The 24,913-nt window shown below is 43.1% G+C and overlaps 1 protein-coding gene across 1 annotated transcript in view; it reads right to left on the minus strand.

Moving 5' to 3' along the window:
* Positions 1-1,348: 1,348 nt before the first annotated feature.
* ITIH2 (inter-alpha-trypsin inhibitor heavy chain 2) overlaps positions 1,349-24,913 on the minus strand; it is a 38,784-nt gene continuing 15,219 nt past the window's right edge. The window contains exons 7-21 of the mRNA XM_007465808.1: positions 24,138-24,245; positions 23,189-23,317; positions 21,707-21,823; positions 19,304-19,472; positions 18,209-18,334; positions 16,672-16,853; positions 15,441-15,626; positions 14,928-15,067; positions 12,504-12,673; positions 10,588-10,725; positions 6,231-6,344; positions 5,601-5,799; positions 4,871-5,043; positions 3,524-3,635; positions 1,349-1,549 (exon numbers count right to left, since the gene is read on the minus strand). Coding sequence (XP_007465870.1) covers positions 1,402-1,549; positions 3,524-3,635; positions 4,871-5,043; positions 5,601-5,799; positions 6,231-6,344; positions 10,588-10,725; positions 12,504-12,673; positions 14,928-15,067; positions 15,441-15,626; positions 16,672-16,853; positions 18,209-18,334; positions 19,304-19,472; positions 21,707-21,823; positions 23,189-23,317; positions 24,138-24,245 — 2,211 coding nt within the window. The 3' untranslated portion in view covers positions 1,349-1,401. The remainder of the gene's footprint in view (positions 1,550-3,523; positions 3,636-4,870; positions 5,044-5,600; positions 5,800-6,230; positions 6,345-10,587; positions 10,726-12,503; positions 12,674-14,927; positions 15,068-15,440; positions 15,627-16,671; positions 16,854-18,208; positions 18,335-19,303; positions 19,473-21,706; positions 21,824-23,188; positions 23,318-24,137; positions 24,246-24,913) is intronic.

Genomic DNA, 24,913 nt, shown 5'->3' on the forward strand with positions numbered 1-24,913 from the left:
TCTCGGCATGTGGGATCTTCCCGGACTGGGGCACGAACCCGTGTCCCCTGCATTGGCAGGCGGACTCTCAACCACTGCGCCACCAGGGAAGCCCCAGTATTTGGATTTTTAAAAAAACAAATATAGCACCTGTTGTTTCATTTTTAACTAAGTATGGGGAAAAGTTTGTGTTTAATTAGAGATCACAGTGTGTGGAATCAAAAAACTAGGGTTTAAGGACTTCCCTGGTGGTTCAGTGGTTAACAATCCACGTGCCAATGCAGGGGACACGGGTCTGAGCCCTGGTCCTTGAAGATCCCACATGCCACGGAGCAGCTAAGCCCATGAACCACAACTACTGAGCCTGCACTCTAGGGCCTATGAGCCACAACTACTGAGCCCATGTGCCACAACTGCTGAAGCCCACGTGCCTAGAGCCTGTGCTCTGCAACGAGAAGCCACCATAATGAGAAGCCTGCGCACCGCAACGAAGAGTAGCCCCTGCTTGCCGCAACTAGAGAAAGCCCATGCACAGCAACAAAGACCCAACACCGCCAAAAATAAATAATATAAATAAAAAATAAATTTATAAAAAAACAAACAAAAAACTAGGGTTTGAGTCCTGATCTGTTCTATACTGTTTCAGTTTCCTGCCCTTGGGTGAGTCATCTATCAATTCCTTTGTCTTTGAGACAGAGATAAAAGTTTGTTGATAATTTTGACTGTGTGGGATTTTGGCAGCCCTAAGCCCCACATTGTTCAAGGGCCAACTGTATATGTGTGTACGTTTATATATGTGTGTATATATGATATGGCTATCCTACTAGGTCTCTTTCTCAGGAGAATCCTGACTAATACAGGCTTCTTGCACTAAATAGGGTCTCTGAGGCCAACGCTAAGGAAGGAATTTTGACAAAGCATCATGGGCATCATAGGTACCTTGGCAAGGTTATCCCTACAGAGGGTGACAGGGCTTTATATTCATATATATAACTACAAAACAATTAAGATAGGTGACTTCCCCTGTTCTTACTCCAAGTTCACCAAATAACCTCATAATTGAATTTCCCATGTAACTGACAACCTAATAATGTATTCAGTTGCAAGGTTGAGGACCTGACACTAAAAACAGTGAAGTCCTTACAGTAAATGACAAACCCAGGACTCTGTCTGGACGGCAGCTTGACTCACCAATGCAGCCCTCCTCTGCACGACCTTGATTAACACACCTTCCCATCTGAAAACGCAACTACATCCTAAAACTTCTTTGCAAAGTATTTATTTTCTTCAGGTGTGTTAACAGGTTTTATAAATCACCATGCTATCTGGTTAGTTTTTAATTATTCAAACTCAAGAATGACTACAAAGGTGGCAGGAAAAAAATGTATATTTATACATAGAATTTCCCCAACTATAAACTTTTCAAGGCCATTTGAGAAAGCTGTAGAGCTGAGGCACAAAGTAATCCTTGTAATGTCCGTCGATGAAGCCTTTCCCACTGTTGTGCACAAACCAACAAGGAACGTTGGTCCCAAACACTCTGTCTGTCCGGTAGTCCTTCTGAAGGCCTCTGCAAAGAGAACAGTGGGCGTGGTTAGGACACAGACAAGGGTGTGGCCAGCCTGTGTATCCAGAAAGAAGACACACTCTCCCTCTCTGTTTTCTGCCCGCTTCTAGCACCGAATCTGCTAACACCCCTGTGCCCCATCCCCGTTCCCCAAGTCTTGCCCAAGCCATACAAAGCACCAGAGTCTGGGGCTTGGTTTAGAAAGACAAACAATAAGCAGTGTGTCCTTAGAAATTCAAATAACCTGTCTAGAGATTGACCAATATGGACTTTTCCAGGAAGGTAAAGAGTGCAAATTAACTTTCCTTTTTTATTTTTTCCCTGCCGCCTTAGCGGAGGGGAGGCCCATGTGTTCAGAGGCAGTCCTCTTTCTGGACATGGGGAAAGGGACAAGGGGGCAGTGGGAACTGGCTGGGGGCTATGTCCTCAAGGTTGCCTAGGGCTGGTATAGTCTCCAAATTAGCCCAGAGCAAGGAGGAAGCTGCCAGATTTAGCAAATAACAATGCAGGATGCCAGTTAAATTTGAATTTCAGATAAACACCACTCATGTTTCAGCAGAAGTATGTCCCAAGTATCTGAAATTCACAATTTCCTGGGTGTCTTGTGTTTATCTGGTGAGGCTGGAAGAGGATCCAACCATCGTGCTCTCTGGGGAGCTGAGGCTACTGCAGGGAGGCTGTGGGGCGGAAATAACGTTCAAATGGAAAGAAGGTGGAAACGAAGCTCCAGCTCACAGGTTCCCTGCAGGATGAATCTGAGGTGCCTCTCACCTTGACTGCAGGGGTGACTGTTCTACTTAGGAGCAACGCCGGCTGTTCCTGAGACATTCATGTTTTTCGTTTTAAGGGTAAAGAAGTTATACAGTATATTGCCATTAATGAGCTTTAAAACATACATCTTTGCGCGTGGCCCACGGGTCGAGTTAGTTTCCGCTGTGCGTCATGAGGTGCTGGCAGTAGAAGAAAATGGGGCCCAGCCTTTACCTTTGGTCATTAGCATAGAGTAGATGTGTGTTTACCAACCTCAGATAACTTGTTATTACTGTGATCAACTGTGCTCAGCGTTGCTTCTATGAAACACACTTACTGACGCCCAGTGGTAACTCACTGATCTCTGGTAAACCCATACTAGTTGAGTAGCGTACTCACTAAGAGCCCATCGTTTCAGTTCACAAATCTGTTTCTGTGGTAATTTTATTTTACTGTTGTAATTTTATGGTTTAATGATTATTGTAATTTTATGGCTTAATTGTTGTAATTTTGTGGTTTAATGAAGTACATGGAAGCCAATGACATTCGTTTGCCAAAAGAGTCATTTCTCATCGAGCAAAGTTGGCTGCTTTGTAAAAACTCTAAAAAGGCCCCGAATTCTTTAATATGATACCAAATTAGGCCTGGGTGAGACAACTGTAAAAGACTGGGAAAAATGAAAAAGACATATAAAAATTTTAAACTCATGATGCTTTACAGGTATCTATGTTCTCACTTCAAAATGAAGCATATGGATACGGTTTGTGTAAGAAAAGCTACACCAAGACGTATTCAGCAGATTCAAACACAAATATGCATTCAGTGGATAAGTACTCAAAAAGAAAGCTCTAGGCTTAAGTAAAAATCTACACATCCTTTCGCTAGCACTAAGGCGAGTAGGTATTTTTATGATTTCTTCCTTTGATCTGCTTTTTCAGTTATCCAGCTTGTGGCCGTATGGCTTCTAATGTACCAAGGTGAGAATAGTAGATTAATTAATCTTGGCATTTGATGGTACGTACTTATGTGCCTGGTCATTTTTTGCATTTTGGATGGACTCCCTGCAGTGTCCTTACACCAATGCCATGTATGTGTCTCTTCCTGGTGAATTATTTAGTGTGACACAGGTAAAGCTTGAAATGGCTTTTCTTGTTCTTCTATTTGGACATGTGAGTCCAGTCCTAACAGGAGCCCTTTTTGTTCCTGTAGTATGTATCCGAGACATACCTGGTGACAATCAGCTTTTGTCCCTTCACGTCCATGTTTGCCTCTGGTTTCTCAGGGTCCTTTCCTGGTCGCTCATTGAAGATATGTATCTTTGGCTCATACATGAACTGGCCTATGAAACAAAGTCCAGATGTTTATTTACATGTTACTCAAGGGAAGACAAAAGGACAGGCTGGTCATGTGATCCAAGCTGCATTTTGGTTCCCCCATCTAGACTTTCTGGGGTAGACAGATGTACTGAGAAGAAAAGGATGCAGATGGGGATGGGTTCTTCCTGAGGGCAAATCCATGCTACTCACTCATATGTCATTTGACACATGAGTCTGATCGACTGGACCCCAAGTAAAATCGAACACTCTGATGGTGGGGGTAAAGGTAGGCACCTGAGAGTACAGCTCAAATCTAGAAACACGTTTGGTTTGTGATGCTATACAGTACGCTTAAATCGCCACCGTTCTTTAAAAAGTAGGGAAGGTTGACCTGGACGCCCTGCTTGTTATCAGACTTCCTAAACCAGTTCACTTCTCTTCAGTGAGAAAAAAATCTTCAGCATAAAAACTTACAATGTATCCATCCCTTCTCTTAATTTGCCCAGTATGTGATGAAATCCCAGCCCTGGGAAACTTTGTCTGGAGCAGCAAATAGTCCCAGCTATAGCATTTCGAGTCGCCCTGCACTGCTGTGTTGGGTTGTAGGAATCTTGTTTTTTATTCTCTGTATATTATGATGTTTTGACATCTTAAAAACTCCGTCTGGCTGGGGAGAGACTGCCCCTCCCTGGGAAAGCCAATTCTGAAAGAGAGCAAAGGACTCAGCCGGGAGCATGGATGGCGGGGATCTGCAAACGAACCAAGCCAGAGCCGGACCTCCTCTCCCTGGCCTGGGAGCCCCAGAAGGAATCATTCCAGGGCCAGGTGCCAGGCAAGGAAAGACCACCCTGTAGCCCAATGCCCACTGTAATTATTAAGCCAGCCAACCCCAAACTATCCTGCTCTGTCCTGTCTTTGCCACAAAACCCCCAGTAAAGGCTCTTGCTCCTGCTTCTGGTTCCTGACCCAAACCTGGCTTCCCCGTGGCCCTGCATGGTGAGATGTATCTCATGTTTCTATGGAAACCGCGAGCAACGGTAAATGTTACACTCTGTCAATGACACTGACCTCTTTGTGTGTCACTCAGGCACCTTCATAAATTAAGACCAGGGCACAGAGTGTGGGTCCTCCCTGAACCACTGAGTCCACACCTGTCACTTTCCCACATTTTAACCAAATGTTCTAACCTTGAGCCAAAGTTGCTCAAGACCTAGGGTGGTCAGTCCCACACCTGCCAGATGATCCACAGACACTTTACCTATCAACCCGTGTACATTAAGAGAAAACTTGTTTGTGGGGGGTATGTAGATCCCCAGAAAGTCGACATTGATCGGATGCTTCCTCCAAACGCGATGAAGTAAAACAGAGAAGGACATCTCTTCATCCAGGGTGATAGTCACAGTTTTCTCTTTCTTCACCGAGACAAGCACCCTGGTGGGAAGTCAAAAAGGAGTTAACGATTCCAGAGCAGACTCGTTTTAGAATGTCATTCCTCTCCCACCCCTAATATGACTTCACTCTGCCCCGTGCAATCCCCCCAGTTTTCTAAGAGCTTTACGACATTTTGGCCACAGAACGTTGATTTATCTCCTAGCGCTGAAATTCTGTCAATGTATACATTTCCGTATCAACAATGAACAGATACTAATGGGAAGATATTACTCATAGGACAAAATCATAGTGTTTCTGAGCACTCTGACACACTGGGCTGGATTTCAGTTGATGGATTCATTCACACGTCCAACATGTACTTATTGAGTACTTACTGTATGCCAGGTGCCAGGCTAGCACTGAGACACACTGTGACCAAAACACATAGACTCTACTGCCAGGAGCAGGGCAGGAAGTAACAAAATTTCTTCTGAACCTTGACTTCTTCACATTTAAAATGATGATTTTGAGTTTTATGTTTGTGTCACGCATGTCTGGATTTGTTGATGTAGTCACATGTCAAGGATACGCCCTAGTTCGGATGTAACTGTACTTGCCTCTGGTTAAGGACGTGGGCCGTGTCAGACCAGGACAAGATGGATGTTCGAGAGCCCCCACTCAGGGAGATGGTCTCAGTGCTGATTTCTATTTTCATGTCCTCGCGTTGGAAATAAAATCCCAGTTTCCCAAAATAGGTGCTTAGTTTTTCATTCTTGGGCTTCTTGGCACCAATGAGCTGTCCATTGACCAAAATCCCTGCAAGGAAAAAAAATGTTTTTTTCTCTCTTGTGCGCTCTTTTTCTTTCTTTCTTTCTTTCTTTTTTTTTTGCACATGTGGGCACCATAATTCAAATTTATAAAACTTGACAGTATGGGAAAATTATTTTTTTTTTAGCTTCAGTGTTTACATAACATTTTTTCCTCTATAATTCTCATTTTATAACTATTTTATTATGGTTTAAATTAATCATATCACAAGTTCTCCTAGTTCATACTCAGAGTACTTTATCTATAATAGTTCAAATAGTTAGGAATATATAATTCATTTCTCACTATCAGAGTTTGAAAGGAGTAGTTTGAAATATATATATAAGATTTTATTAAGGTAGGAAAGAAAGAAATCCCAGGTAGTGACAGTGAAGAATGACCATGATCTGTAGTCTAATTCTAATATCTTTTTATTTTACCTAATTCTGGATCAGAAACAAGGTTGAGGATTTTTCCAGGTTCTGAGTCAATATTGAAACAAATATTCTTTTGGCTTTTTGGTAGGTAGATGACGAAGTGTGGGTCATTTTCAACTGGAAAATATACAAAGAAAATGGAAACAAAATCATAGAAAGGAAGATTAATTTGAACAGTATTTTATTCCTGAACATCTTTAATTTCACAACAACAAATGTTTATTGTGCTCCTACTATATGCTAGGTACTGTTCTAGGCACCAGGGACCCAGTGGTCCAAGCGCTGTCCCTTCCTCATGGAGCTGCCATCAGAGTTCTAGGTTATCTTACAAATATAATATACACTCGTTTTGTAGCTATCACATATATTCTAGGCTAGAGAGAAAAAAATGAATAAGAAAGACATAAGGAATAAGAAACACAAGCATACACACTATATATATAATATATACTACAAATGCACTACATATGTCTATATACAGTGACTGTGTGTATAGATAGGTAAAATACCTGTATTTTTAAGTAGTCATACACGGTGCATAAAAATCAAAAAGACGTAATATTACCTTTTGGCATACAGATTAATATTGATCAATCCCAAGAGCAATGAAGGATCAAGCTACTCCCAAGAAAGTACTCCTTTGTTACTAGACACCATTATTCTGGCTGATCTTTTTTGTTTGTTTACCCGTTCAACAAATATTTGGTAAGAAAAAAAACCAAACCATGTGCAAAACTCTGAATTATGCAATGCTTGGTGTAGCTATAAGTAAGTCATGGTCTTTACCTTCAAGAGAGAAACAATTTAATGAAGGAGGGACAAAGACTCTCTCCTGGGACTGACTCTACTCAGGCTTCCCTGAACTCTTCAAGTTTGACCTCAACTTTTGGACTTCCATGTTCCTCTCTGCATTGTCTAATTTTAGCAAAAATCCTACTCAGTAGGTTTAGCTAGAATTCCCCCACCCTCCAAATCTGATCACCCTTGCTATCTATTCAGGTGCCTCCTCCCCCCACCATCCTCAAGTGAGGTCTGACTACCTGGCCTGCCTTCAGCAAGAATCCTGTTAGGTTAGTTTAACCAGAACCCCCCCTTTCCACCGATGTTTCCTCTTAGTAGTATTCCATTTACTGACCTCAGCCTGGTTTTTGTCTGTAAATTCCCACTTTCCCGTGGTGTGTTCAGAGTTGAGTCTAATCTCCCTCCTGCACTGCAATACCCCAATGCAGTGGTCCCTACACCCATCATGAATAAATTGTTCCTCACCGTGCTTTAACAAATGTCTGAGAGGTTGCTGTTTTCTAGATGCTATCACAAAGCTCTTTGCAAATATTAACTAATTCTCACCGCCGTCCTGCAGAGGACAGGTGACCTGCCCGAGGTCACATCACAGAGTTAATAAGTGGCAGAGTTATGACGCAAAGCCACGCCGTCTGATTACATGCCCATTCTCCCAACCATCCTGATATGCTCCTTCAAGTGTGTGTTTGGGAACTTGAAATGGAGGATAAACTCATCCAGAACTGGAACAAAATCTTGTACTTCTTTGCACCCCTCACACCACCAAGCTCATGCACTGTGGTCAATAAATACTCGGTTAACTGATTTTGTGTAGGAGCTGGGCATGAGAGGGCATCATTAAAACACGCAACAAAGCTTCCCAGCTCTTTGTTTTTTTAATCAAAAAAATCATTTATTATGATAGCCTCTTCTTTCCTCTACACAAATAGGGTGTTTTGAGATAACTTGGCTTGAAGGAAATTGCTTTCATTAAAGATAATGATGGGTTTTGCCATTTTGATGAACCTAAATCCCATCCATCAGACCTTTTGGTGAGCAGCAGCGAATCAGTACTGCCCTAATGAGTGGATAGACGTCTACCAGAAACAAAAGATCATACTGAACTGAGTCTGTGCAGCCTTCCATTCTGATCAGGTTGGAGGGAGACTGAGGACCTGGGGTTAATGGGTGTAAGACTAGCCAGCATTTACCGAGCTTCTCCTAGGAACCAGGAACCTACTTTAGAACCACCTTGCAGGTTATTATCATCCCCATTTTGAAGGTGGGCTGAGACCTATAGATGTTTCAGTGTCCAGGCCAAGGTCATGGGGGCAGAGTTTGACCCCAGAACTGTCTGACTATCAAGACCTTGTCCTTTTGGTTGCCTCATACAGCAGAGACAAGAAACTCGAAGCAAGCACTGCATTCTTACTGAGAAGAACACTTCAAAATAAATTGGCTCGGGCTCTACATGTTTCTATGAAAGTTTTATTTTGCAAAGGAACAGTTTAAGTGACTCATGAACTTGTCACTGCAATCAGATCTTGCTCTCAGAAGCCGCTCGTTGGAAACACATAGTAAAAATGGCTGTTGTGCAAGCACAGCAACCTTGGACACATAGATTCCCTCCTCATGTGCCACTTTACGAGGCTGTCACTTCTGAGAGTCACATGCAGAGCCCTTCACCAAAGCTCCATAGTTGGAGGTGATGTGAGAGGGGAGTGGGGGGACCTCAGTCTGAAGCATCACCGCCCATGAAAGCGTAAAGAAGATCACTTTGGGCCCCCAAGTAACAATTTCAGAGCTAAGTCGTAGAGGTGGGATGTTTAAAAATCTCTATCAAGATACTCATTAAAGATATTTAAAGATATCATAAATATCCATTCAAAGTCCTCGCTGTGCTCTCTCTGTTATAATTCTATGTCGGGTGAGTGGTAGGTGTACAGTCCTGAGAAATCAGTTCTGAGGATTTCTGGATAGAAGAGTCTTACATTCCAAGCAGTCTAGAAAAGCAGCACATTTCTAAGAAGCTACACCAGAAGCTACTCTGATATTTAAACTGCAAACCACCCGAGTTAAGCTGCTACTTCGGACCTTCCAAGAGGGAGAGGGATGTGCTCCTTCTCTGAATGTTGAAATTTACTCCTAATTAAAAGGCAGAAAAGGGACACAAGCTTTCTGCATGGGACCAGCCAATGGGTAGGCACTGGAAATCCCTTTCACTGAAAGGCATAGTGCAGACCAGGAACAGGAGAGAAGATAGTTTCCTATTTCCCCCAGGCAGCTCCTCTCTCTGGTTGAGAAATAAGACCCTGCAGAGGTTGACAACCAGAAGGCAAAGAAAGAATCTGCACAAGGAAGCCAGCTGCAGCTGCCAGGACCCTCGCGAGGAAATTCGTTTTCCTGGCTTTCACACGATTGCATCTGCTACCCATGCCTGCCACTGAAACCACTGGTAGAAAGATTTTTAAATGCTGAGCAAAACTAGGATTTTCAAATATGCTGTTGATTAAAATCAAGCAAGCAAATTAACAAACAACCCCACAAAATAATGTATGATAATGCAGTTATATAGGAAACAACGTTCAAGTATTTTTGATTATAAAATTGATAATAACACCTATTTAGGGACTTTCCTGGTGGCCCAGTGGTTAAGACTCTGTGATTTTACTGGAGGGGGCACAGGTCTGATCCCTGGTCGGGGGAACTAAGATTCCACATGCTGCATGGTGTGGCCAAAAACAAACAAAACACCTATTTATTGAGTGACTATAACATGCCAGCTCTTTAAAGATGGTTACACATTTAATCGACAGCTATGTAAGTAGCTTACATCATGATACTTACATACTTACAGCTACACAAGTATCATACGCCTGTTTTCAAAATGAAGGAAGTGAAGTGCAGAAATGTTAAGTAACTTAAGTTCAAATAAGGGTCATGAACAATCTCCAAAGAAGATGTCCTTTCCACTGATACCCATTGGCCCTCCCCACACGAGAGGTGCATCTCTTCCATCCCAGAAGGTTTGCCTTGTACAGTTGGAAATGGCGTGCTATGGAATGCGTTGTCCCCCCAAATTCATATGTTGAAGCTGTAACCACCAACATGATGGTGTTTAGAGGTGGGGCCTTGGGAGCTGATGAAGGTTAGACAAGGTCATGAGGGAGGGACCCTTATGATGGGATTTGTGCCCTTATAAAAGAGACACTGGAGAGCCTGCCCTCTATCTCTCTCTCCAGTGCATACACAAAGGGGCCATGTGAACACAGAGGAAGACAGGTACTCCCTACAAAGGAAGAAAATGAAATGTACCTTGCTGGCACCTTGACCTTGGACTTCCCAGCCTCCAGAACTGGGAGAAATAAACTTCTGTTGCTTAAACCACCCAGTCTATGGTATTTTGTTTTGGTGGCCCAAGCTGACTAATACATGGGGCCATCTTCTTTTCATGGAAGGCAACGATGCCTATAAAAGGCTTCCAGTTTTACTAGGATTTTTTAAACGTATACCAAATGCTCCATGGCATTATGGTCCAATTGAGATCTGGGATGTGGAAGCATTGTGGAAGTTCCCTTACCTCTCATCACGTGTGGAGGAGGGGTTGTCTCAAGCACTGGAGCACCAACCGCGGGCATTGGAACCATTGGTGTCGGTGAAGGGTTCACCCAAGGTGGGAATGAATTTGGAGCAACTCTGTTGCCATAATACAGGGCACCTGCATAGAAAAAACTGTATCCATTAGTTTCCGGGTTTACTTTTCCATGGACATTGCTTACAATATCAAGAAACTGTTTTATGCAGACAGACCCCAGAGGTTTTCAGCTAAGGTTTTCTCCCATTATTTTTATTCCTGAGTTCTCTATCTTCCAGCTCCTTCTGTCATCATGCTGTGAGGGCCTGCTGTAGGCTTCTCTGCAGAGTCTGGGTCCTGGGCTACGGTCTGTAGTAGGAGGAACCAGCCCTCAGAGGTTGGGGAAGGACCTTGTGCCTTCACCATAAACTGGGGAGATGAGGTCCAGCCAGACTCTGGACGGCATCTTCTCGGATCTATTCCTATCTACTCACCAAATGACAATCAGAAAGCAACAAGGATTTACTGTATAACACAATATTCAATATCTTATAATAACCTATGATGGAAAATAATCTGAAAATACATATATATATAAAATGGAATCATTTTGCCGTACACCTGAAACTAACACCATATTGTAAATAAACTATACTTCAATAAAAAAGAAAACAAAACAAAACAATCAATCTGAACGATTTAGTTTCCCAACCAACCAATATCCCCTACTGGTTGCAAACAATTCATTTGGGGGCTTCCCTGGTGGCGCAGTGGTTGAGAGTCCGCCTGCCGATGCAGGGGACATGGGTTTGTGCCCCGGTCCGGGAAGATCCCACATGCCGCGGAGCGGCTGGGCCCGTGAGCCATGGCCACTGAGCCTTCACGTCCGGAGCCTGTGCTCCGCAACGGGAGAGGCCACAACAGTGAGAGGCCCGCATAACGCAAACAGTGAGAGGCCCGCATACGGCAAAAAAAAAAAAAAAAAATTCATTTGGCTTTCTGATATGCAGTCAGCTCCTTGTCTCTGAGAAAAAATGCCAGTTCACCTAGGCATTTTATTCAGGGGATATAAAATCACCTATAAATGCCAGGTCATCTAGCGTGAGTTTCTCCCTGCATAAATTTAGCTGTGAGGCTCCAGGCTATTGTAACTGGAAGTCAGAAGTAAGAGTTTCTTGAAGCCTGGACCACTGTCATAAAGTTGGCATCTCACTTGGACAGAATTAAAGATGCAGAAAACGATCCCTCCAGTGAATGCTGGTCATTCTCAAGATTGTTATAACAGGGCCAGTCCCTAAGAAAGGGAGGAAGGAAGAAGATGAGTAAACCAAGCTCTTGTAAATGTGGGCACACGTGCCCTTGGGTGTACCTCGGGACATTCCACGAGACACAGAGATCATGGATAGCTTTTATGGCAATTTTGAGCTTCTTAGTTTCCATATATATTTTTCCCAGGAAAACCCTTTCTCCTAGTTTAGAAAATGCAAGGCACACCTTTTTCCTGCCTGCCTCACCAAAAACCTCCCGGGAACTAAGTGTCCATTTGAAAATCGGTGTAGTGCCCCAAAATGGAATAACTCCAATGTCTAGGACACAAATCTATTTGTAAGTCAGACGGTTTTCAATTCTTTGCTCTCAACGGGATTGCAGAAGGGCCTGACCTGTCATCTGATAGACCATTACAAATACTTTTTTGAGTACTGGATTCTATATGAGTTTTGTATATGGCTTTGAAGAAGCCCAGATAAGTGACTGCCACCTGCTGCGACCAAGTTCTTTCCATTCCTGTTTACTTTTATCTATGTCAACAAGGCTTATCAGGACTTAGGCTTATAGAAAAAATATTGGGTTGGCCAAAAAGTTCGTTTGGGTTTTTCCGTAACATCTTACGAAAAATTTCTCCACCAGGTAGGCAGACTCACCTGAACAACAAGAATGGTCTTGTGGAGGGGAGTCTGCCAGCATGCGTTCATCCCCGGCCTCATTCTCAATCACCAAGGATGTGAGGGGGGTCACTATGTGGTGATCCAGAGACATCTGCAGGATTGTTTTTGTAATTTTCCTTTTCACAGCAGCTGTAGGAGCCAGGCTCCTGTACTCAGGAAACAGAGACATTGGACAGCATCACTAGATTTAACTCCACCACTTCTGGGTCCAACTGGGACCCTGGGGACCATGAGGTAAAATAGAATTAACTGGCTTCATGAAGCTTAGTATTTTGTCTATCCATGCAGTCCTAAGGAATTTTTAAACAGATTATTATTATTATTATTTAGATTATTATTTTTTTTAACTGAAGTTTAGTTGATTTACAGTGTCCTCTGTGTTAATTACTGCTGTACATCAAAGTGCTTCAGTCATATATATATATATATATATATATATATATATATATATATATACATTCTTTTTCATATTATTTTCTATTATGGTTTATCATAGGATATTGAATAAAGTTCCCTGTGCTATACAGTAGCACCTTGTTGTTTATCCATTCTATATATAATAGTTTGCATCTGCTAATCCCAAACTCCCAATCCATCCTCTTTATAAATTTTAATAGCTTACTTTTGCTCACCCCAACCTCCCACTCCACCCCTCCCCCTCCCCCCTCCCCCTTGGAAACAAGTCCAAATAAGTTATTTTTGAGAGCAGTTTTAGGTTCACAGCAAAACGGAGCAGAAAGTAGAGCTTTTCCATATACTCCCTGCCCCTTCCCCACCTGACAACCTCCCCCATTATCAACATCTCCCACTAGAAGTGGTACATCTGTTGCAATCGATACATCTGCATCTACACGTCATCATCACCCAGGGTTCACTTTTGTGGTGTACATGCTATGGGTTTGGACAAATGTATAATGACAGGTATCCATCATTATAGTGTCATACAGAGTAGTTTCACCTCCCTAAAAAATCCCCTGTGCTCTGCCTGTTCATCCTTTCCACCCACTGCTCCCTGGCAACCACTGATCCACTTTACAGGGATTGTTTTTTAAAAATCAATATTTAACGTCTGCAGCAATTTGCTATATACCTTTACATGCACCCAGTTGCCTCTGTATAGATGCAGGGACAGTTCTCACTTACTTTAAAGCCACAGCTTACAAACTTGTGTCTGTTTTATAATCTTACTGACATTAAGGATTTTCTCTCTGAGCACAGTTATACAGCCGTATTTCATTTTTTCCAGCCCCGTTCACACCACCCTGCTCCCTCTTCCTCAGAATCTGATCGAATAGGTGGAGGCGGGCTGGGGAACAGTAATTTTCTTATCCAAACACCCCCCTGTAATTCTGATACACGTGATCAAAGAACCATACATTACTCTAGAAATATAGTTTTTTTTTTTTTTTTTTTTTTTTTTTTTTTTTTTTTTTTTTTTTTTTTTCAAATTCTACTTAGTCCTACATGATACCTTTTTGTTTTTTTTTGTTTGTTTTGTTTTTTTGTTTTTTTTTTCCTTGCGTTATGCGGGCCTCTCACTGTTGTGGCCTCTCCCATTTGCGGAGCACAGGCTCCGGACGCGCAGGCTCAGTGGCCATGGCTCACGGGCCCAGCCGCTCCGCGGCATGTGGGATCTTCCCGAAACGGGGCACGAACCCGCGTCTCCTGCATCGGCAGGCGGACTCTCAAGCACTGCGCCACCAGGGAAGCCCTAGAAATATAGTTTTTATATTGGAGCATTTAAATACCAGTCAGCTGAGAAGCCAGAGATGAAATAGGTACCTATAGGAAGCCCTTCCTTATGTGATATCAGAATTGCATAATCGTAAATTTCTCTTTGGACAATAATCTATTTTCAGGAGTAAATGCAAATGAATTCCTGATACCCATAGCAATGAGATGGATGAATCTCACGGGCATCACATTGAGTGAAAGAAGCCAGAAACAAAAAATACAGTTTGTATCATTATATGAAATTTCATCATAGACAAAACTAATTGATAGTGACATGTCAAAATAGTGATTTCTACTCGAGGTGGGAGGTGGGTGTTGAGTGGAAAGGAGAATGAAGGAGACTTCAGAAATGGAAGAACTGTTCCGTGTCTGGATCGGGTGCTGATTACGTGGGTAATGTGCATAAAAATTCATTAAACTGTACATTTAAAATGAATGCACTTCACATGCTTTATTGTATGCATGTTATATGTCAAGAAAAAAAGAAAAAAGAGTGAACCCAGCTTGAGTTAAAACTGCCTGAAACCAGTGGAAATGAATACTCCAAACCCTGCAATAATTTGCTGCCTTTCTTGGTTCCAAACTCTTTTTTTTTTGTCTATTATGTCAAGTATCCAAGGCAAGTCTTTTGCTTTTGCAAATCCCTGTGGTGTACGGTCTTCTTACCGTTCAGCCAGAAGTTGGTTGATGGTCAGATAGGCCCACAATTTCTTGGTGAAATCAGGATCTGCATGCTTGTCTTTGGATAGAAAATCCTCCAAGCCATCCATCTTGGCCAGGGTTTCCAAGACTAACTCTGCATTAGCCTGGACAGTGGAAGGTTCAGTTGAAAGACACCAGTGGGGCAGAATTGTAGTTAATCAATTCACATTTTCCAAAGGATCTACTGTGAGTGAATCAGGGTAGCAGGCAACTTGAAGGGGAATGCGAAATAATCCAAAAGAATACACAAGAGGAAGTAAGTGCCAACCTCTAGAGTTTGGGATGAAAAAGGTAAGGATTTACGCAATAGTTGGGAAGATGGCACAGATATTCTCAGGCCTTCCCTTTCGCTTTTTGCTTTTATTATACCCACGTGATTCTTGGAATTCAGAGTATCAGCCTGTTAATATACAAGATGTCTCTTGTATACTAAGGGGACAATTAGTATTTTTAGAATAAGCAGATAAGCAGAAGTACCGAAGTTGCAGTGATAATACTCTGTAACTGCTCCAATTTATCAGGGTCAACTTTTCCTGCCACCACGATCTCTGAGCCTCCAAAATAGTTATGGAAACTGTTTTGAGTGACATCTGTTACTGGTGTTTGGGGATAGTTGAACTGAACATTCCGGAGCAAGGGAGTCGAGACCTGGTTGTAGAATTTCTACAATTCATAGAAAAAAACAGAGAAATCATTATTTTCACATCACTTTATAGATCTAAAGCATTTTTCTCTGAGACTCTTCAAGTGCTTAGCAGACATCGCCCAATTCATTCTCCCAGGATCTCTGTGGACAGATATGGAAAATTCTCATAGTTATTCAATGAACTGAAACAGAGGCGATCAAGACTTTGTTAAGAATATTACTCTTGACTTAAGAGCCCAGCATATTTCCTTCCTGTTATGACAAGCATGAAAAGCTCATGGACTCTCATAATAAGTCAGCTGGGTGGATATCCCCAAATTAGAACCTCTCTCTTACCTGCCCCCAGCTTTAAATATGGTGCCTGCTACTGACGGATGGTACCTGGTGCTGCCTGCTACTGACGGATGGTACCTGGTGCTGCCTGCTACTGACGGATGGTACCTGGTGCTGCCTGCTACTGACGGATGGTACCTGGTGCTGCCTGCTACTGACGGATGGTACCTGGTGCTGCCTGCTACTGACGGATGGTACCTGGTGCTGCCTGCTACTGACGGATGGTACCTGGTGCTGGCAGAGGGTGGAGTAAAGTATATTCTTCTCCTCCTTCATCTTTTCTTGTCCATTTAGTCAAAATAAACAAGTAATTGATATCCTTTGTATTTAAGGAAACGTACAGGCTATAGTTCGATTTGTGTTGCATTATAGAAAGTTGATTTCCAAGATGCCAATGTACTTTACAGGGATAACAGTGCCCATGACGATTAGGAGGACCGACGGCTTAGCAGGGCTGGAGAGACACAAGAAGCTGTGATGGTGTCTCCCAAGACCTGTTCAGGGAGTAGGGAACTTGGTATCCATCACCTTACCGCCTCTCATCTCACTGTTACTGCAGGTGTACAAGTGGGGGTGGGGTGCATGAGAAAGGAACAGAACACTTCCCCGATTCTTGTGACCTAATATAACTGACATAATGACAACTTTTACTTAAATTCGGCCATCTTCTTTTAGGCATCAGATATTGCTAGTTGAATGATTTCAAGTGAAGAAAAAAAAAAAAGTTACCTTGAGCTGGGCAGAAGTATCCTGGTTTCCATAAATCCTTTGCGCGATCCCACGGTTTTCGTTGGAGAGTCTCTTCAAAAAATCATAGTCAACATCAAATCCTATCCCCAAACTGAACAAGGAGATGTTTTCTCGTATGTTCTGCTTCACGTTTTTCTGAATTTTTGACAACTTCAATTCCCCTAAAGATGATGACAGGAAGGAAAGGAGTGAGAAGCCAATGCTATCAAGATTTGGGAAAACGCATGGAGGGCAGTTTAGCAAAATTTGTCCCAATTCAAAATGCACCTATGCTTTGACTCAGTCACTCCACTTCTAGGGATGTTCCCTAGAGATGCCCTCATACATGTTGAAATGAAGGACGGGCAGTGGTATATAGCAACATTATTGGGAATAGCAACACATTAGAAACAACTTAAATGTACACCGATAAAGGAGATGGGTTAAATTATGGTACATTCAAACTGAAATACTATGCAGTTATAAAAAAGAACATGGTAACTCTTTATGTGTTTATCTTGAATGATCTAAAAGGCACATTTTTAAAGGGGAGAAAAACAAGGTGAAGGTCAGCGTATGCAGGATGCATTTGTATACATGTATGTATGTGTGTGTGTATATATTTTCATATATTTGTGTGTATATGTATATACAGTATACAGATACACATAGAATATCTCTGGAAAGACACACAAGAAACTGGTAACCGCTGATTGTCTCCCGGGACAGGAACTGGACGGTTGAGGGTCAGGAGTAAGAAACTGACAAGTTTTTAAGCTTATTTCTTTTTTTTCATTAAGATTTTATTCTAAAATTGAATTTTAAAAGTCTGAATCTACAACAAATACACAACAACTGCCATTCTGCCTCGCTCTCCCTCTTTCTAGAACTCTGGTACCTTGTCAGGATTGCAACACTGGTTCTCCTTCCACTGAGCTGCGTCAGGCACAGTTAGGTACATCTTGTCTACAAGACGGACTGCAGCGCAATCTAGCATTCACTCTCACTGATGCTTGTCCGTGTAAAGACGCAAATGAAGCAAATGCAAATAACAGTATATGTAATAGAAGCAGGGAGATGGCGAGCCATTGCATCAGAGAGAAGTAACCTGTCCAGGTGCAGTGAGTACACAGGGGAAATTTGGAGAACAGTGGGAGAACAGGTCACTGCAGACTCAGAGGATACATCCTCATCACACACTCTCCACACACCACCTTGCACACCTTACACTGAGGAAATAAACACACTGCACTGTATGTATCAGCAAATCCTCACAGCATGTGACTCAAATTCAAGTTTCCCCACACTGTGGAGGTGAAACGGAGGCATTCAAGAGCGTCCTCCCCCCAGACGTCTGGGGACTGCTTTAAGTGAAGTAAATGCTTCAGGGTCAAAAGAATCCTTCCTTTAGGAAGCACGGCTTTAAAATGGTTTAGACACTCAGGCAAATGCCATTTGAGTTCCCATTTCGAGCAAATCACGTTCCCAAGCAACAAGAGTAAAAATATTTATCACTAAAAATGTAAATGATACTCGCCTACTGTCGGATCGCCGTCAGACACCAAAATGATCAGCGAGACCGCGTTGGGGTCCAACAGTCCCAAGTTATTGGCTTCATTCAAAATAAAGATGGCCCGCAGCAGTGCTTCATTAATATTCGTCCCTGTGAAAGCCGCAGAATGTGCTGTTCTGTTACATACTCTTACTTTCCACAGACACAATCGTGTCTTGGGTTCAGGTGGTTCAGGTTCATCTGTTTGGTGATGACTCATGTATAGTTTATTCAGTACCCAAATCATTCGATTGCTTTCTAAATTTTGACCAGGCTGGTCCAGATCCCCCAGTGGAATAAAATATTCACTTCGTAGTCAATGGTTCCCTTAGAGATGAATTAACCCTTTCAAAGCACCAGTCATTTTGTTAACCACCAAACTGAAGTCACCTAATTCAGCCTTGCTGACATACTTGGACGCTGTCCTGTAAACAATTATGTGTTATGATATGTGATTTTTTTCTTTTTTTTTAATTGAAGTTTAGTTGATTTACAATGTTGTGTTAATTTCTGCTTTACAGCAAAGTGATTCAGTTATATATACATTCCTTTTTCATATTCTTTTCCATGATGGTTTATCACAGGATATTGAATATAGTTCCCTGTGCTATACAGTAGTGCCTTGTTGTTTATCCATCCTGTATATACTAGTTTGCATCTGCTAATCCCAAACTCCCAGTCCATCCCTCCCCCACGTCCCTGTCACCCTTGGTAACCACAAGCCTGTTCTCTATGTCTGTGAGTCTGTTTCTGTTTCATAGATAAGTTCATTTGTGTCATATCTTAGTGATATTATATGGTATTTGTCTTTCTCTTGCTATGCGAGTCATAAGAAGGCTAGTATCACTTACTGACACCCTTTTCTGAGGATGGAATGGTTAAAAACGTGTGTGGGATGGGGTATGGATTATGCTTTCACCATGACCATAGTATTCATTGTTTAATAATAAATGTATTATTTAAAGCAGACCACTGCAGACTGGGCAAAGACCACTGGGGTAAGGAATCATATTTCTTAAGTGAACCAAGATTTGAATCCTATGGGAGTTTCTCACTGGGCTGTGGGCTAAACCTACTTACCTCCACTGGGCTGGATTTTGTGAATGTAATTCTTGGCATCTGCAATCTGTGTTTTAGTAGCTGAGACTAAATCGTTTCTCCAGGTTCGAACATTGTGGTTGAAATCAACCATGGAGAAATGGTCTTCAGCGCGTAGATCATCCAATATGGTCTTCATCGCTTCCACTGTCTGTTTTGAGAGAGAATAGAGAAGGGTCTTAATACATAAGCTGTAAGCCTAAGATGAAATGAGGAAGACCAATAATTCATGCTAGTCATCTTTCAAGTAGTGGCTCAAGCTATAATTTTTCCAGAAAACCATATAAATCCACTTGAGTCAACACAGATCTACCTCTCCTGTATTCTGAACATGTATTGTCTGTATTTTGACACTTAAACTTTTACTGTCTTATTTTGTCATGCATGACCAGTCTCACTAGCTTGACTTTAAGTTGAGGATTATGAGCCTCAGGTGGCCCCTTTGTGGTGTCTGAAAACCAAATGTATTTCTCAAGTGCATCTACTCAGCCTTCTCATCCACTACCACGTAATTATTGCTTCCCATCTCCTTCCCCTTCAAACCACCAACACGCCCCTCTCCTGTCTCAGCTGATGACCTGGATTCCTACTTCACTGAGAAATGGAAGCAATCAGAAGAAAACTTCCACAACTCGCACCACCATAAAACCGCACCTGCCAGTACTTGTACCCATAAACTTTTCCTTCCCGCCTGGTAATGCAGAACCAGTGGTTGTATTTCCGCCTAACGCAAATCCATCCACACGTGACCTAGATTGCATTCTCTCTCGTCTACTGAAGGACATGGCTCTAGCAACTGCCGTTTGCCTCTCCTGCATCTTGAATTTCCCTCTGTTGGTACATTTCCATAAACAGAGTAACATGGTATCATTTCTCATTCCTTAAAAAAACTCATAATGTACCCACTTGCCCCATTTCTCAGCTTCCCTTTGCAATAAAATTCCTTGAAAGAACTGTCTAAACATACTGTCTCCAAATCTTCTTCTGAAATACCTTCCACTCAGGTTTTCACCATCATCCCTCCACTGAAACGTCGCTCGTCAAGGTTGCTGTGAAATCCGGTGGACTATTCTCATCTTATCAGACTCAATCTGAGCAGCATTTGGACCAACTGGTCACATCTCTCTCCTAATATAACTTCCTCATCTTAGAGCCTTGGACACTCTTGGTTTTCTTCTTCTTTCATTGGCTACTTTTTCTTAGTCTTCTTTGCTGGTTCCTCGTCTTCTCCCCAGATTATTCTAATTATTGGAATAGTGTAAGTTTGACTCTTGGTTTTCTTCTCTTATCTACACTTACTCCTTGGTGTTCTCACCCGGTCTCATGGCTGTGAATACCTTCTACATACTGGTGGCTCCTAAGTGTCTATCTTAATATCTCACCTCTGAGCACCAGATCTGTAGAGCCAACAGCCTGCTTAACATGTTCACTTGGGTGTGTAGTAGTCATCTCAGACTTCGGTGATGAACTAAGTGCCTGACACATAGTGGGTGCTTAATAAATACTTGTTAAATGAGGGAAGGAAGGAAGGAAGGGAGGGAGGGAGGGGTGAAAAAACTCTTGTATTAGAGCAGTGGTTCTCAACTGAGGGTAATTTTCTCCCCAGGGGATATTTGACAATGTCTGAAGACATTTTCGATTGTCATGACTGGAAGGGTGGGTGCCACTGGCATCTAGTGGATAGAGGCCAGGGATGCTGCTAAACATCCAACAACATATAGCGTGGTCCCCACAACAAAGGATCAGCCAGCCCAAACTGTCAAAAACACCACTGCTGAGACCTGGGTACCGGGGCAGAAGCATAGTGGGCAGGGCCATGTCTCTTCTGTCTTTTGGATCCCAGAACAGTAGTGAACACTTGGGTAGTCAGAAATGGTTGTTGAATGAATGAATGGTTAGTTGGTGGTTCAAATTGGTTGAATGGATAGATTGATGAATAAAATAAGAAATTTCCTTGTTTGTTTAGAATTGCATCTATACCATTAACACTGAATAAGCCTATGTTGAACTCTGAACTGGAAGATGTGAGACAGGATGGCCACCCTCAAGGAATTATGGCATAATTAGAAAATATATGCATATAGTGATGTCAAAGTTATTCGTGAACAATGGCAAGGTATTAAAGTGTTATATGCAGAAGAACCAAAAGAATATGAAGCAGAAGAGTGAGCAGAGTGAGAAGAGGTTATACTGAGATGAAAGTTTTCAAAAAGGTGAGTTTTGAATAAATTTCTGCTGTTCAGAAGCCACCCAGTCTGTGTGACTTTGTTAGCAGCCTGAGCTGAGACAAGCCCTGTGGGAAGGGGACTTGAACAACTGCATCATCAGGAGAGGATCAGAAAAGGTAGGGAGCCCCAGGTACCACTGCCCACCAGGGGTACTTACCTGTTTCATTTTTATTCCCCACATTGAGCCACTAACGTCGATGACAAAGAGGATGTTTTTGGGAATTGGGTCCATGTTCTCAGGAGCAAAGAAGTGGACAAAATATCCATTAAATACCTGGAAACCAGAACACATTTGTGAGCCAAACCATTAGCAATGTTTGGAATATAGGAAGACGAGGGTCTGGGGACTGAGAGAGGAGAGGGGTGGCCACAGGGGACAGGAGAGAACAGAGGCTTGATGTCCCCCTGCTTCTCCTTTCTCCTTCCTGCTCCCACTCTGTCCTTCCCTGCGAAGGTCTGAGCCTTCTCAGCAGTTCACCTCCTAGGCTATTTCCCTCCACTCCTTCCACCCCACCCAGTCTTCATCGAGAGCCTCCGTCCCAGGCACCCTGCTCACCGACAGTGAATCAGGAAGAGTCCCTGCTCTCCTGAGGCTCGTGGGCGATGAAGGACCCAGACAAATAAAGAGGCAATTTGCAGCACAGGGTGTTAAGTCTGTGATCAGGAAAAATAAGAGGCTCCGAGAACACCCCCAGTGGCGGTGCATCTAAGTCAGACAGGGACGTCTTCCCCAGGGAAAGGGCATCTACGCTGGACTTGAACGTGGGTTCATGAGTTTGCAGTTAGGCTGCCAGCGTCGGGGTTGGACTGAGCTGGGGGGTGGGGGCCAGGCCGGGGAAGAGACTTCCAGACAGTGCGGCCCTTGGCACACTTAGGGCTCTAAAAGTGGTTCAGCACGATGAATTCAAGGAGTTAGGGCAGAGAACCCACCGGGCAGACCATGAAGGACCTTGATGTGCACCCTGGGGAGTCTGGGTTGTTCTAGAAATTAAGGGGAGGGGCTGGATTCCTGATCCCCCACTCTGTCTTCTCTTGTAGGTGCTAAAGACTGGCTCACCTCATTCTCTTTCCACTGCCTTTTGGTTGCTTCCCCCAGGACATTACAGTGTCCAGCTGTCAGGTGTGTAGCTGTGGACACTTCCCGATACCCCCCCCCATCCCTGGAGAGAAGCACAGGCTCTTGGCTACTAAGGCCTCATTACTTTAGCACAGGGAAATATGCACACACAACTAAGGTGTGACAAAAGAGGAAAGGGAAATGCTCAAGAAATCTCACAGGGAACGTAATCTCTGTGCTTTCTTTGATCGTCTCATTGCAAAGGGCCTTGGAAGGTTATCGAAAATTCCCATTTTGTGATTTCCTATGGTTCTTCAGTCGAGGCCTAGACGTACCTTCCTGGGACAAAGGCATGAGACCCAATGACCTTTATTCAGTTATCTTGACATAAAATGCTTGGTGACACTTAGAGAAATATGCTTTTAGTCCCTTGTCTGCAGCCTTGACACTCGTCTGGGCAGCTGGGAACTACCCAGAGGCCGACGAGGTTTATTCGTGGCGGGGGGAAGTGGGGGGTTATTCAACAAAAACCAGTTCTTTGGCTTTGGTGGGGCCATTCTCCCAGAGTCTGTTTTCACCCACCTGAAGCTCACCGACTTTCTCCTCTCTGTTCACATCATATATCACCACGAGCTCACCATCTACCGCAGTCTCAGAGCAGTTGGAACATTTTCTTTGTTGTGCTACCGTGGGCCTGAAGGTGACGTGTGCCTGGAAAGAACAGTAGTGTCACAGCCTGGTCTCGGCCCCCCTCCCTCTCCAGGTGAGGAGTTGACAGCTGCACCTTCTCGTGCACACAGGTGGAGGTCCAGGGCCATTCTGCATCCGGGCAGCATTGGTGGTCTCGTTGTTGATGGAAGGGATGGTGCCAAAGCATGTGAGGAGGCATCTAACAGCCTGCGGTGCTGTTGGCCTGGTTTCAGTCCTTTATAAGAGATTCAAAGAATTCCTCCCTTTTCCCCCCTGGAAGAAACAGCTAACAGCTCTAGAAAGAGCTGGTGAAAGGTTCTCAGAGGACTTCGATTCCTCCAAAGGTGGTTACTATTGGCCATTAAGGCAGAGAGAATTAGGTTGAGTATTTCTTGCTGTGATTAATGAAAATCCACTGTGTATTATGTGAAAACTGTCTTTTTTTGGCTGCACAACGTGGCATGCAGGATCTTAGTTCCCCAACCAGGGATCGAACCCGCGCCGCCAGCAGTGGAAGCCCAGAGTCTTAACCACTGGACCAGTGGTTTTCAAGTCCCTGTGAAAACTGTCTTTTAGCTACTGCTCAAGTGAAATTACCTGGGGGAAATGGGACAGGACCTCCAAAAGGGACAGACTCTGGTCAAAATGCAATGAAAGAATCGGTAATATTATTCTGTATATCCTGTGGGAGACCCTAGACTTTGCTCAGGGATCACTGTTCCTTCATATAGTTCCCTCAGCTCAGCACCTGACGGCTTTTCTATCCCCCAGAGCAGAGGAGGGGAGCAGAACCCAGGAGCAAGTGGCCACTTAGACTCTGTAACATCAATGCTTGTGGTACCTTCTGGTGTCCTTTAGATACGACGGGAACTCCATCAAAATGCCCATCAAATGTGTCCAGAACATGAAGAAATCTCATTCCCTGAGGTTCAATAATCCACACATCTACCTAGAGGTGGGAAAGAAATTACTCAAAGCATTAAAATATTTCAAGATTGAGCAAGAAGTACACTTACTAAGTCCTCTGCTACTCTTCTCATCTTCAGGATTTCCCAAAGATGACCCAGCATGGCTCCAGCATCACTTCTGCAAGTTCTTTAAATTCTGTGTGACACGATGCATCTCACCATGTAGGCTGAAGACCTTTTGGGCAACCTAGTATTCCCCTTCTATTGCTTCATTTCTCTGGGATTTAATTCCCCTTCATCTACTCTATTCCATTCCATTCTTATTTATTTAAAAAAAATTATTTATTTATTTGGCTGCACCAGGCCTTAGTTGCAGCATGTGGGATCTTTTAGTTGTGGCACGTGGGATCTAGTTTCCTGACCAGGGATCGAACCCGGGCCCCCTGCATTGGGAGCGCAGAGTCTTAACCGTTGGACCATCAGGGAAATCCCCATTCTATTCTTATTTAGAAATAAGAATGGAATATGGGAATTTTACCATGATCCGTTCATTCATCCCCTTGAATCTTCTACATCAATGGGCAAATTACAACCTGTCTGCTTCACCTTCCTGTGTGTCAAATGGAGAGCAGGTCGAACTGTGCACTTCCCTGGGTTTCTCTTCCAGTTCTGCTCTGCCTCTTTTTTTTTTTTTTTTTTTTTTTTTTTT

Source organism: Lipotes vexillifer, unplaced genomic scaffold (genome assembly GCF_000442215.2).
Source record: "Lipotes vexillifer unplaced genomic scaffold, Lipotes_vexillifer_v1.1 scaffold7, whole genome shotgun sequence".
Classification (NCBI taxonomy): domain Eukaryota; kingdom Metazoa; phylum Chordata; class Mammalia; order Artiodactyla; family Lipotidae; genus Lipotes; species Lipotes vexillifer.